At 32.4% G+C, this 12,951-nt stretch overlaps 1 protein-coding gene across 2 annotated transcripts; it reads right to left on the bottom strand.

Moving 5' to 3' along the window:
• Window positions 1-5,173: 5,173 nt before the first annotated feature.
• On the bottom strand, window positions 5,174-9,268 carry LOC133311479 (CBL-interacting protein kinase 2-like). Of its 2 annotated transcripts, XM_061512536.1 has the most exons (3): window positions 9,129-9,268; window positions 5,892-7,225; window positions 5,174-5,846 (listed from the first exon to the last, which is right to left on the bottom strand). In XM_061512536.1, exons 2-3 carry the CDS (start codon window positions 6,768-6,770, stop codon window positions 5,367-5,369), a joined length of 1,359 nt encoding a protein of 452 aa, XP_061368520.1. In that variant the 5' UTR covers window positions 6,771-7,225; window positions 9,129-9,268; the 3' UTR covers window positions 5,174-5,366. The 2 variants fall into 2 exon arrangements, with proteins under 2 accessions (XP_061368520.1, XP_061368519.1); XM_061512535.1 differs by having other exon boundaries at window positions 5,174-7,225.
• Window positions 9,269-12,951: the final 3,683 nt, after the last annotated feature.

Below are 12,951 nucleotides of genomic sequence, written 5' to 3'. Positions count from 1 at the left end.
TAAGATGAAATTCCTTGGTCCAGCCAAGAGGATACTTGGCATGGACATTACAAGGACAAGAGATGAGAGGAAATTAACTCTCTCTCAATCTGAGTATGTGAAAAAGGTCTTAAAGACCTTTGACAGTACCTGGCCAAACCTGTAAGTGTTCCCTTTGCTGGTCACTTTAGGTTGAAGGCTGTAGATGGTGAGTTAGCCTCGGATGAGGCTTCTTTTATGTGCAATATTTCATATTCTAATGTTGTTGGATGCCTAATGTATGCCATGATAGGTTCTAGGATTGATATTGCATATGGTGTTAGTGTAGTAAGTAGATACATGAGTAAACCATCTAAGAAACATTGGAATGCTGTGAAATGGTTGCTTAGATACCTTAGTGGCTCTGTTGATTGCTGCATTCATTATACTGCTGAAAACTCAATTAATTGTGATATTACTGGTTATTGTGAATCTGACTATGCTGTTGATCTTGACAAAAGAAGGTCTCTAACTGGTTTTGTTTTTTGTGTGGGAGGAAATGTGGTGAGCTGGAAGGCAAGCTTGCAACACATTGTGGCACTCTCCACAACTGAAGCAGAGTATGTGGCTCTCACAGAAGCTGTCAAGGAGGCAATGTGGCTACATGGAATTGTCTCTGAGTTGGGTTTAGGTAAGGACCCACCTAAGGTATTTTCTGATTCTCAATTTGCCATACACTTGTCCAAAAATGGTGCATACCATGAAAGGACCAAGAATATAGATGTTAGGATGCATTTCATACGGGAAATAATTAGTAATGGTCAGGTTAGTGTGAATAAAATATCAACTGAAATTAATCCTGCAGATATTTTGACTAAGACTGTTCCTCTTAGTAAATTTAGGGAGGCTCTAAATTTGCTAAAAATAAAACCTCCCTAAATTGCATGCATTGCATAGGCCTTGGGCTAAACGCCATAAAAACTCTAGTGTGCACTTTGTTCTGTTGTATGTTTAGTAAATAGGTGGAGATTTGTTATGAGTATTTTCTAAACTTGTAATATCATGTTGTTTATATATGATATATTTGATATTGAATTTATTCCATCGTTGCATCTGTTTTGCATATATACTGGAACTTGTTATAATATTTGTTTAAGCCATGTGGGCCCAAAATGAATATAGCATTATTATTTTGTGGCCCAAAACGGTTTTGCTTTCTTATTCTCGTTTGGCAATATTATTGCAACTAAATAAAACGCTGTGTTTTTTTATGGTGGTATATATATCAAATTGAGAACTACAACAGTGTGTAAAAAAATATTCAGTTTTGTATGCATTATTCTGATCGTGCTTTTATCTTTCTCTGTTCATTCGGGTTCTTTGAAATCAAGAAAAGGTTAGGGTTTGTCGAGTGTGTGTGAGGGAGATTTGAGGGAAAAAGAGTGAGAATCTCATCTTGGCTCTTTGAAGAGAAGTGATCCTCGTGTGAAGGTGCATCAATTGATCGTAGCATTATTGTTAGAAGATACTGTCAACAGTGAACGAAGGTGAAGCTTGGAGGCGTTCCTAGCTGGTGAAGTCTGGTCCGTGGAGTTGTAGAGCTGAAGACACAGATCCATTAGTGTTTGCTCTCTTATTCGGTGATACCTTTCTTTTGTTCTTGCTATTGTTGATTTTTATTTGCATGTACTTTCTAGTCTTGGAGGTTCTTTTCTCTGTTATTTTGAGTAGTGCTGATTTTACATGTTTAGTGTATGCTGTGTTAGCTGCTAGTATATGTAAACTGCTGAACATATTTGTACCTATTTCTATTCTGAATAATAGTGCATGCTAGATGGCGTTTGACCCTCACTGACCAACTTGGATGTAAGAAATTCTTTTACAAAGAATTTCTGAACCAAGTATAAATTTCTGGTGTTGTTCTTTATGTTTTCTGTTTCTGCAAGTTTGTTTTCTGGGTTAATTCTTGGTAGCTCTATACCAAGAATTGTAACAGATAACTTATCATATCTTACTTTTATCTCTTGTTTGGTGGATCAATAGGATATGATTAGCTTATCCTATTGTCTCATTTTGTCTTATCTAATACATGATTTCTTATCTTATGGGAGGAGTTGGGTTAGGATTCAACATGATAAGATACCAATATTGGATACCCAATATATCCCCACGCTACCCAATATATCCCTACGTTACCCAATATATTTGTATTTATTACATTATATTTTGTTTTTTCTTTCTCCTTCTATATAATCTTAACAGATTGCTAATCAGGTACTCATCAAACACAGGACATGATATAGGCTTATCAGCCCCATATCATATCCTACCCTTATCCTATCATATCCACCAAACCAAACGAGCCCTACAATCCAAAAGAAAAGAAGCTAGACCTAAGACTATTAGTGGATATTTTGTTGTATACGCTAAAAGGTTTAAAATTTACAAAATTTATTATCTATTTCATATCAATAGGATTGTGGAATTGGGAAATATTAAATTTCTTGAAAATGACTTAATTAGTGGGAGGATTAACCTAAAAACTTATTTTTTGAAAAAGATAATTCAGATTCTTAACTTTCCACATCAAGTATAAATTTGGATGTTATTCACAGTACCCTTTTAGCTAAACCAATGTTAAGAACCAATCGTTGAAGATTCTAAACCTCATGCTATTAATCCAATAGATCCAATTGTTCAACAATCACTCAGAACTATTGAACAACTAGTTGAACAACATCATCTGGAGAAGAATGTCCATGCAAATTAAGATAGAGTAAAGAAATAAGCACTTCATAGTGATCACATAGTGTATTCACAAGATTCTAACTATGATACCAGAAATGAGAATTATCCTGAAATGTTTTACAAGCCATGAGTTGCAATGAATCTATTATCTGGTAGAATGCCATGAGCAAACTGGTGATTTCTGTGGCATCTGGCAAAGTAAGAGATTTAATGAAATTGTCCAATTGAATGAAGGCTGTTGGTTATAAATGATTCTTGTTGTTTGTGATCTTTTTCTCATTTTCTCACTTTAGTGTACATATTCATTTGTTGAGAATAAAAAATATTATTGATCCTTCAATAAACACAAGGTTTATTTACTAAGTGATATGTTCTAGTTAGGAGGTAAAATGGTTTATAATACATGATAATACTTATTACATTATTCATATATTAATATGATAATGTATGTTGAGATATATAGTCCCACATTGGTTGTATGTGCAACTAATGTGGAGTTTATAAGGTCTTGGACACTCTCACCCTTTGAGCTAGCTTTTGGGATTGTGTATCCCAAGGTTCTTTATATGGTATCAGAGCCTCGTCGTCCCCCACTTTCTCTTGTGGCGTTTCTTAGCACAGGTAGGCTGGGCCTGTTGCATTATCCACTCTTCAAGCCCAATGGACTCTTGTGTGAGGGGGCGTGTTGAGATATATAGTCCCACATTGGTTGTATGTGCAGCTAATGTGGAGTTTATAAGGTCTTGGGCACTCTCACCTTTTGAGCTAGCTCTTGGGGTGGTGTATCCAAGGTTCATGTACGTTATGGTTTGACTTATTACCATGATTCATATATATATTTTTTGACTGATTCATATAATTTTGTCTCTTCCGTATAAAGTTTCCTGATTTTATGACTCCGATAAATATATTGGAGTCAAAACGGAAGAATGTTAAACGTTACATGAACATTAAAGATCTCCAATATATAGGATTTCAGTTATAGTTTGACTTTAAAAACTATTTAGTATGTTTCATTAACCACATTTCTAATTATTGTCCCTATCAAAGTCACTAGGAATGGTTTAATCGTGAAGGATTTGAGTAAGTTATATTAGATCATGTGTTCAATTCTTACTTGTATTAAAAAAAAAACTATCCGTATCGTTTTACGTTTTTATGTTAAAATATTGTTCAACAGCCAATTATAAAAATGGGGGTCCCTTGACTTAGAAAATGTGTAGTTTATAAATAAATAAATTAATTAATAATATTTATTTTGCAACTTTTAAATGGTCGCAGGTATGAAAAATGACCTTTCCCGCATTTTATTTTATGCATGTACGTCTTTATTTTTTCATTCATATTGTTTTACATTAATTATTCATGTTAATTATTTAAAAAATCAATTTTTTTATTTTTTCAATTTTAAATTCAATTTTTTTAAAAAAGAATTCACGAATATTTACATAATTAATATAGCACCTAGTGATTTGTGTCTCTATGTAACTGGATCTATGAATTTGTGGAATAAATCAAGGAATAACATGACTGCAGTGAACTATGTCTCTGGGTCCAAGTTGACCCTTTATTTCAAGTCAGATTGTGAGAAAAAAAAAAATTGACCTGAACTTGATCACAAAGTATTGCAGTGGAAAAACATGATTGAACATTTCAATTACCTACTATAAAAGGCTTAAATATAAGTTGAAATAATGCCTTTTGGTATATTAGATAATCCGTGCATATGATATTTGTTCAACAAAATTGTATGTCTTCTTAAATCCAATATAACTTTCAAAGCTTTGATTTCACTTTGTTCTTTACCACAATTTATGTAATATGTATCATTTGTTGACTGTTGTTTCCTCAAAAAAAAATCAAGGTTAAAAAATTTCCCCAGAATAATGAATAGCCCAGGTATAATTTTCTTTTGATCAAACTATGGCCTCAGTTGATTGTTGAAGTGGTATTCACACCACTGCTAGAATTAACCCACCTTCAAGTTGATTTAACCAAATTTATTTTATTTAGGTGTACTTAAATTACCTCTTATCATTAAGTCAATCACATTATTTGAATTAATAAAATTAATTACTAGTTATTCACCATAACCTCAATGTAAGTGGTTAATGTTAACTCACTTATTGGTCAATAAAAGTAATATATGATATCATTTTTATTTTTATTTTTACCCAATGGCATTTCTGAAACCCCTTTCAAATAAAATGCATAATACAAAACAGAACAGCCCCAAATCAAAGGCAACTTGATATTGAAACATAAATTTAAGAAGACTACACCAATAGAGACTACCAAGTAGTTTCATTTAGAAAGGGAACATAGAGGGTTAGGCTGTCATGTGATGGATGCTTAAGTAAGCTATGCTATCTTAGTTACTGCAAGCTCCTTATGTCACAACTTAAACTTCAAAATGCAGATGCCAGTTCAATATTATGTGCAGCAATAAAAAGCATCATGAGGGATGACATAGAAAACCCAAATGGTCAAAATTTGCAATTTAGGAGTACAAGCTTTTTAAGTATCCATACAGAGAGGAGGAGACTTAACTATAGCCACCTTATTGTATGACTACTGTCAAATTATGCACTTGACCAAGAAAATGAAAAAAGAAGCACAGGGCATACAAAAACTTAGTGATGCAATATTGTTTATGAAGTTCACTGTGGTACAGCCTCTAACTGGGCAGGGACAGTATGAGAAGGCTGTTGCTCTTCCTGCACTACTTCATGTTGGAGTTGCTGTGGTTGTTCTCCTTGCCAGGTCCAAACAATGTCCTTAAGTGCTGGTCTAATGTCCTGTTCCAGAAGCTTCTGGAACTCCAAGGTATCCCCATTAGACTTCTTAAGTTCCACCATATGAAAGAGTGGAGTAATCTCAAAAATCTCAGCATCAATACCCAAAGCCCCTTTCCTGCCTTCCTTGGAACCTTCCAACTTGAACAAACCTCCATCTTTCTTCTTTACTTTCAAGTGAAGACACTTGCAAATTTCTTCCAACCTAGAGATTATAACTGAGACAGGCTTGTTAGAAGTAAACCGCATCTCTTTCTTATGAAGAGTGTCCTCAAACAAACCAGATAAATCAAAACCAATTGAGAAGGAGATGATATCAAAAGCATTTAGATTAGAAGGCTTAGCCTGTTCTTGATTTGAATCTGCAATAGGACCACTATTCTCACAAACTTCAAATGCTCCATCAGCATCCTGAGAAGCTAGTCCTTTGTTTTCGGTTTCAATAATAACAGGCTTCTCTAACCCCGTTCTAAACCAAGAATTTTTCATGATATTGGTCATTGATATCCTGGTATTTGGGTTTGGATCCAAGATTTTGGACAACAGCCGGCGAACATCGGGTGAAAACCATTTAGGAAATTTGAATTCCCCTTTACCTATTTTCCTGTACATCTCCATCAGATTTGAATCCTGGAATGGAAGATAACCAGCCAATAGAACATACAAGATTACCCCACATGACCATATATCAGCTTTGCTCCCATCATAACCCTTTCTGTTTATCACTTCTGGAGCAACATAGGCAGGGGTACCACATGTAGTGTGGAGTAATCCATCTTGGCACTTAGATTCAGCAATGGCACTCAACCCAAAGTCTGAAACCTTCAAATTCTCATTTTCATCCAATAGTAGATTTTCAGGTTTTAAATCTCGATGAGACACGCCCCTGCTGTGGCAGTAGTCAACTGCACAAATGAGTTGCTGAAAATATTTCCTAGCAACATCCACCTTGAGCTTTCCTTTGGCTACCTTGTCGAAGAGCTCGCCACCTTTTGCATACTCCATGATAAAGTAAATTTTGGTTTTACTGGCCATTACCTCATAAAGCTCAACCACATGTGGATGTCTGACTAATTTCATCACTGAAATTTCACGCTTAATCTGATCAATCATCCCAACTTTCAAAATCTTTTCTTTATCAATTACCTTAACGGCCACACTCATGCCAGTTACAAGGTTCCTAGCATGGTAGACCTTTGCAAAGGTTCCTTGGCCTAATAATTTCCCCAGTTCATATCGCTGCATAAGCACACTTCCCTTCCGTTCCATCTCTGGTAATACTTGTTGCGTACGACTGATGCTACTTTCAATAGTATAATATACTAAGTACAGGTACTTATGTTACCAGAAATTTGTAAACTATTGAAAAGATGCTCAACACTCAACCGTCTTCAGAAACATCACATTTTGGCATCATACAACTGCTTGGATTTCCAGCCACCTCAGGTACATGAGCACAAAATAGATATAGGCAGTGGAATAAAAATCCAATCTCATCAAGAATTAAAAAGGCTAGCTCAGGTGGAGCTACAAGCTCATTAATCTCAGAGAAGGAATTTTTTACTTTCAAGCACATCTTTCAGCATTCCTTAGTTTTAGTAGTGACACTAGAGAATACTGAAGAAGATGAACTTCTTAAAAACCTTGTGGAATGGTCAAGGAATAAAGCAGCACCTGGCTAAATTTCAACTACCCTGAAGTAAAACATCTAGTGAAAAGCACACCTGAAAGAAAGACATAAATTTAGTAGGCAACTTTAAACAATCCCATAAATAGCTTGAAATATATCTTATAAATAAAGTATAATTTAGGAATTGAAAAAACAACTTAACTGTAACTCTCATAAAATAAAATTATAAGTCATAAGTCTTAATTGAGTCACATAAACTGACTGTGTGAAGCCTATGCTTCGGAAGAATAAAAACAGAGGAGTTATATAACTAAATAGGGAGTATATATTCAACAACAACAAAAAATAAGGAGTATATAGAGTGACTAAATGATTATGTGAAGCCTCTACTTCAAAAGAATGAAAAAGAGCAATAATAAAATAGACAAATAAGATGCATAGAGTAGATGAGTGAGTCTGTCAACCCCCTCTTAAAAAAAACGGAAACAAGACAATAGAATAATCAAATAGGATGATTCAGTAACGTTCCTTTAGTTCCTTTTAATTTAACAATTTAAATTTATTTAACTTTTTAATTTATTTTATGAGACTTGATGAAAGCAAAGTAAAAAAGGAAAAAATAAATTAATGACTCATTGAATCATAAGATTCATAACCGTGATACGAAATCACACAGATTCACGCATATGCCGCACAATTCAAAACCATCTTTGATTTATCAACCGTGATACGAATCACTGGCTTGCCAAATCATATTGAATCATGAGATTCAAATTGCAAATGGTAAGATTCTAAAAAATGATTCAAGACAGACAAAAAGAAAACTCATTTCATTTGAACAAATACAAAAGTATATGCTGTCAAAATTAGGAATAGATATACACTGGAGGTGACAATATGCTATGTTGAAGCAATATGGTTGAATCAAATAATCAATCAGCTGGTTACATAAGCACCCTGACATTGTCAATACTTAATACAACACACCAATTGGCTTGAGACTTGAACGGGACACATGTAACAAGCAAGACCATCATTCTGTTTTGAAGCAAAAACAGGTGATTTCTTACCATAGAGAGCTAGACATACAAATAAATCAGTGGTCACATATCTTTGTGGATTTTCTAAAAGCGGAAGAATTTGATAGAACTTCATAAGCAAAGGAAATTCTACAAGGCTGAAATTTGGCACTACAATACAAGCTTCTATATGCATGTGTTTCCACTTTCCATCAAATCACGACCTAACTATCATAATCTCCCGTTCTGTCTACCTTCTTTCACGTTTGTTCCACATGTCACTAGTCCTTGCAAGTTGTAACAGCATGTTGTGAAGGATAGTGATGAATAAGTACATGAATCCTTCATCTGTGCTTTATTATTGGTAAGAGGGCGAGTATTGAAGCAACCAAAACATCACATGTTCAAGCTTAATAAATAGGCTTTTTGAGTAGAATCCAACCTCATTTTCTACCCTCAAACAAAGTTGAGGAGCTTTGTGAACTAGGGTTTGCCTTGTTGCCCTTTTATAATTGGTAAAACTAAAACTATCAACACATCTGTGTGCAATACCATAATACAATAATTCAATAAATGAAAATTAGCACAGTAGCAGCCAAAAAAAATAAAAAAAACTGCTACAAGAAATGAATAGAGAAACTATTAAATTGCCATTAACAGATATATACTTGTATCAACAAAAATGCCTCAAAAGAGATGAAAAAAGAAGCAGAATAGCACACCCTCTATCTACCCCACCCCACCAAATATTAACAAATATGGGAGGGCAGAGAGAGTGGAGTATCTTGTGACTCAGTGAAATGCAAAACAAAACAGTGAGAAAACGCTTAAAATGGCGTTGACATTCATAATGATCTCAAACTCCAAGGCAAACAAATAAAGCTTCAAACTTTCTAACAGCGAGAAGAGTAAAAATTTGAAAGAAAAAAAAAACTCAGAAACATTGTGAAGAAAACAGATCAGGGTGTCTCAATATACCTGAAATGGGGTTTGAGGATTATTGTTTATCTAATTGTGGATGCAAACTTCAATGAATGAGAAGAAGAAGAAGAAGGAGCAACGACGAATAGGTGAGAGAGAGAAATACGTGAAGAGACAAAATGTGATATGTTTTTAACGTAAGACGAGGAATTTGAGAACACACAAACGGCTACGGAGCCGCTTCTTATAAACTTGTGCTCTGTCTTGCTTAGTGATTAAGGGGTGATGGTGACATGTCATTCGGTGATTCGGTGCTTCTACTTTAATTAATTATTAATTTGTAATAAATGATAACCGTTGATCGGTGGAAATCCACGGTTAAGATGTGGTCGTAACATTATGCGTAACATTATTTGTGTGTCACAATATCCTATCCCATAAAATTATAATAAAAAATAATTTAAAATTATATAATGTAATTAAGGAGTAAAATATTATAACAATCAATTAATGTTACTACTAATATTATTATTAATCAATTTCACCGTTAGATCGATTATGTTGATCTAACGGTTTTATTTATTTCCATTTTTGTATGATTATGATTTTCCGTATTTAATGTGAAAGCATTAAATATGAAAAATCATAAACATACAAAGATGGAAAAAATATAAAGTATTAAATACGGATAATCATAGCCATACAAAGATGAAAATAAATATAATCGTTGGATCCACGTAATCGATCTAACGGTGAAATTGATTGGTAGTAACACTAATTGGTTGTTACAATATCATTCCCCTATAATTAACATCATATGATTCCAAAAGGATCCAATAAGCAAAAGATATAAGTAATTAAAATACAAATCAATTATTCTTCTACTTATCAATCATTATGACTAAAATTATCACTATTATCATCTATCTATCAGTGATATAACTAATCCATAATCGTCTTTCAAAAAGGATCATTTTAGATTATTTTTTAATTTAAATCACAAAACAAAGAGAAAAGTATTTGTCATTTTAAATGGCAGAAAGTTATGTCATTTTAAGAGAGATACAGACACAGAAAATTTGAATTTTAAATTAAAAAAAACCACTCACTTTCTCTCTCCCATGATTTCTGTTTTTTTGTGTCTATCTCTCTCCTAAAATGACATAACTTATGTCATTTAAAATGACAAACGCCAAACCCCAAAACAAAACTTTATTTTTTATATTAAAAATTTTGATTTAATTTTCATATTGCATGATGCATCGTAAGATATAATATCGTATTGTTCGATACAAACTCCTTTCTGATATACCTCATGATACGTATCGCTGGGATTATGAATCATATTGTATCGTATGAATCGTATCGTGTATAGTAAGATACTGATAACTATGTTGTAATTTCATATTATTTTTTTATTTTATCTTTATTTAAAATTTAAAAAAATTAAATTGTTTATCATTTTATTATTTATTTTCAGTCTTCAAATGTTTTTCTTTTTAAAATCCTTTTATCGTGTATCAAAAGATGAAAGCTTCCACAGAAAATTAAAGATTTAAAATAGATTATCACCAAAGTAAAATTTGTCATTTACTTATTAAGGCATAATTTGTAACTCTTTATATATATATATATATATATATATATATATATATATATATATATATATAAATTTTCAAAGAAGTTTAGAATTATTATTAAAAGCAATCACTCACAATAAAATTTTAAGGGCAAGTGAAAATTGACCTTTGATATGGGTGCTTGAAATATGCTAAAATTGTCAAATTGTAGATAAATTGGAAGGGAAGGCAAGACAATTTTATAAGTGAAGAAGAGATAATGAATGAAATAAATAATAATAAAATTTCTGTTTTTTAAAATGTAAAATGCTATAAATATAAAAATAAATAAATTGTGCCTGTAAAATGATATATTAAAATACTAATAGGATATAAATAAGTCAGTCGGCCTGTTACGATCCGATCTACATTAGGTTAAACCTGACCTAATATATTCAATAAAATATAGAAGACTCATACCTTTAAAAAAGTTTATTTTGAAAATTTATGGCTTATTTATATTAGATTTAGCCTATAAGTCTATATGTCGGCTCATTTTATATTATTTATTTTAATTAAAATAAAATAAACTAAATATTTTAATAAATTTAACTAATAATTTTTTTTTATTTTTTAATTGTTGATAAATATTGAATGTTTGATAAGTTTTATTAGTTTTATTTATTTTAATTAAGCTCAAATAACATATTTTCAAAATTATAAGATGAGGTTGAAAAGATAAGGATTAGTACGAGTCCTTTTAAATATAGCAACATGAATGATTAAAGAACAACCAATTTGTTGTTTTGCTTTGTTAGTCTTTAAAATATTTAGATGCACAATGTATTGGCCAAGATATTTTGCTTTTAAACTATATAAAATTGCTGCAAGTGGAAGCACTTCAACAACCATCAAATGCGGTATTCTAGTATTCTTAAAAACAACGGTCTATCTAGGGTTGTACGAAAAAAGTGTCTATCTAGGGACATACTAATCACCTAATTATTTGCCAAGAACAACGTTACGTCCATTTAATCACTATTATAGTATTATTTATAAGTTAAACTAAACAGAAAAAAAAAAAGAACAACGAATTTAGCTGATCATCGTTGAAAAAAAATATTATTAATAATCTTAAAATTTTAAGAGGAGAAAAGAATAATTTGGTTGTTTCATTGGCGGAAGACTATGAATTATGAAATGAACAATAAAGCTTCATACTCTCGTGATTCAAGAGAAAAAAACCAATTACGAGGCGACACGTTGCTGGTGAAACTTCGAAACAGCTGAATTATGATGGTGATGCGGGTGCAACGTTCCTGGGTTATGTCGCTGAGAATTGAGATTGCGTCGTGACCATACACGTTTTATGAAAATTTATTCAGTACCACACCTTTTAAGTACTGATTTGTGGTGTTACCATGTCAGATGTTGACACGTAGTTTCTGTCTGTCCAAGTGTGACCTCACCCCCTGATGGAGCAAGGGAGGGCTATTGTCCCCTCAATTTCATTAACTTTTATATTAGACAATATTAAGATTTAAAAAGGTAATATAGCATAAGTTTGCCCCTTCCGTTCTTATTATTTTTTAATCGAAGTTATACTAACTTATTTTTGTTTAGAACCTCTTATAATTATATTTTAATTGTTGATTTTCGTCAATCAATGATTATTATTTATTGTGAATTAATAATTAATTAATAAATTTTATTTGTGAAAATATTAACTGTTAATTGACAGAAATCAACGGTTAAGATATGAGTTGTAAGAGATTGTAAATGAAAATAAGTTGTAAGTATAATCTTTTCTTATTTGTTATGTATAAAAAAATTTGGAGAGTTTTTTTAAATCTGATTACTTACCAACCCATTATTGCATTGCATTGTTCTGCTTAAATTAGTGCGAATTTTGCTTTTTTTATGACTGTGTCATTAATCTCACATGCTTAATGTCAAGGGAGAAATTCTTAATTAAATTCAATAAATAATCCATTTGTTTTGGACGTCTCCATTGTTCGAAAATGTATGGACTGACCCGTCAAGGCTCACAAGGGGGTTATGACCTCAAAATAGAGGATCATTCGCTCCATACATGGCTCATTGTGCCCACTTAATGGAGCACATCCTCACATGTAGTGAGGCATATCACAAGAGCAATTGTGACTCTTTTCTCTCTGATCATAAGAGAATATTTTCATTTTTATATATTCCTCTCTTTTATACAAGATAGGCATCTGTAATCACTATTTAATAAGTGATTATTCTACCAAAATGTAAAGTTACCGTGGCCATTCAAATCTCCCTTTTACCCGATAAAGACG

Source organism: Gastrolobium bilobum, unplaced genomic scaffold (assembly GCF_033153095.1).
Source record: "Gastrolobium bilobum isolate Gb01-03AN ecotype WA unplaced genomic scaffold, APGP_CSIRO_Gbil_v1 utg10537, whole genome shotgun sequence".
Classification (NCBI taxonomy): domain Eukaryota; kingdom Viridiplantae; phylum Streptophyta; class Magnoliopsida; order Fabales; family Fabaceae; genus Gastrolobium; species Gastrolobium bilobum.
The sequence above is the reverse complement of the archived record's forward strand: the minus strand, read 5'-3'. Positions and strand labels throughout refer to the sequence as shown.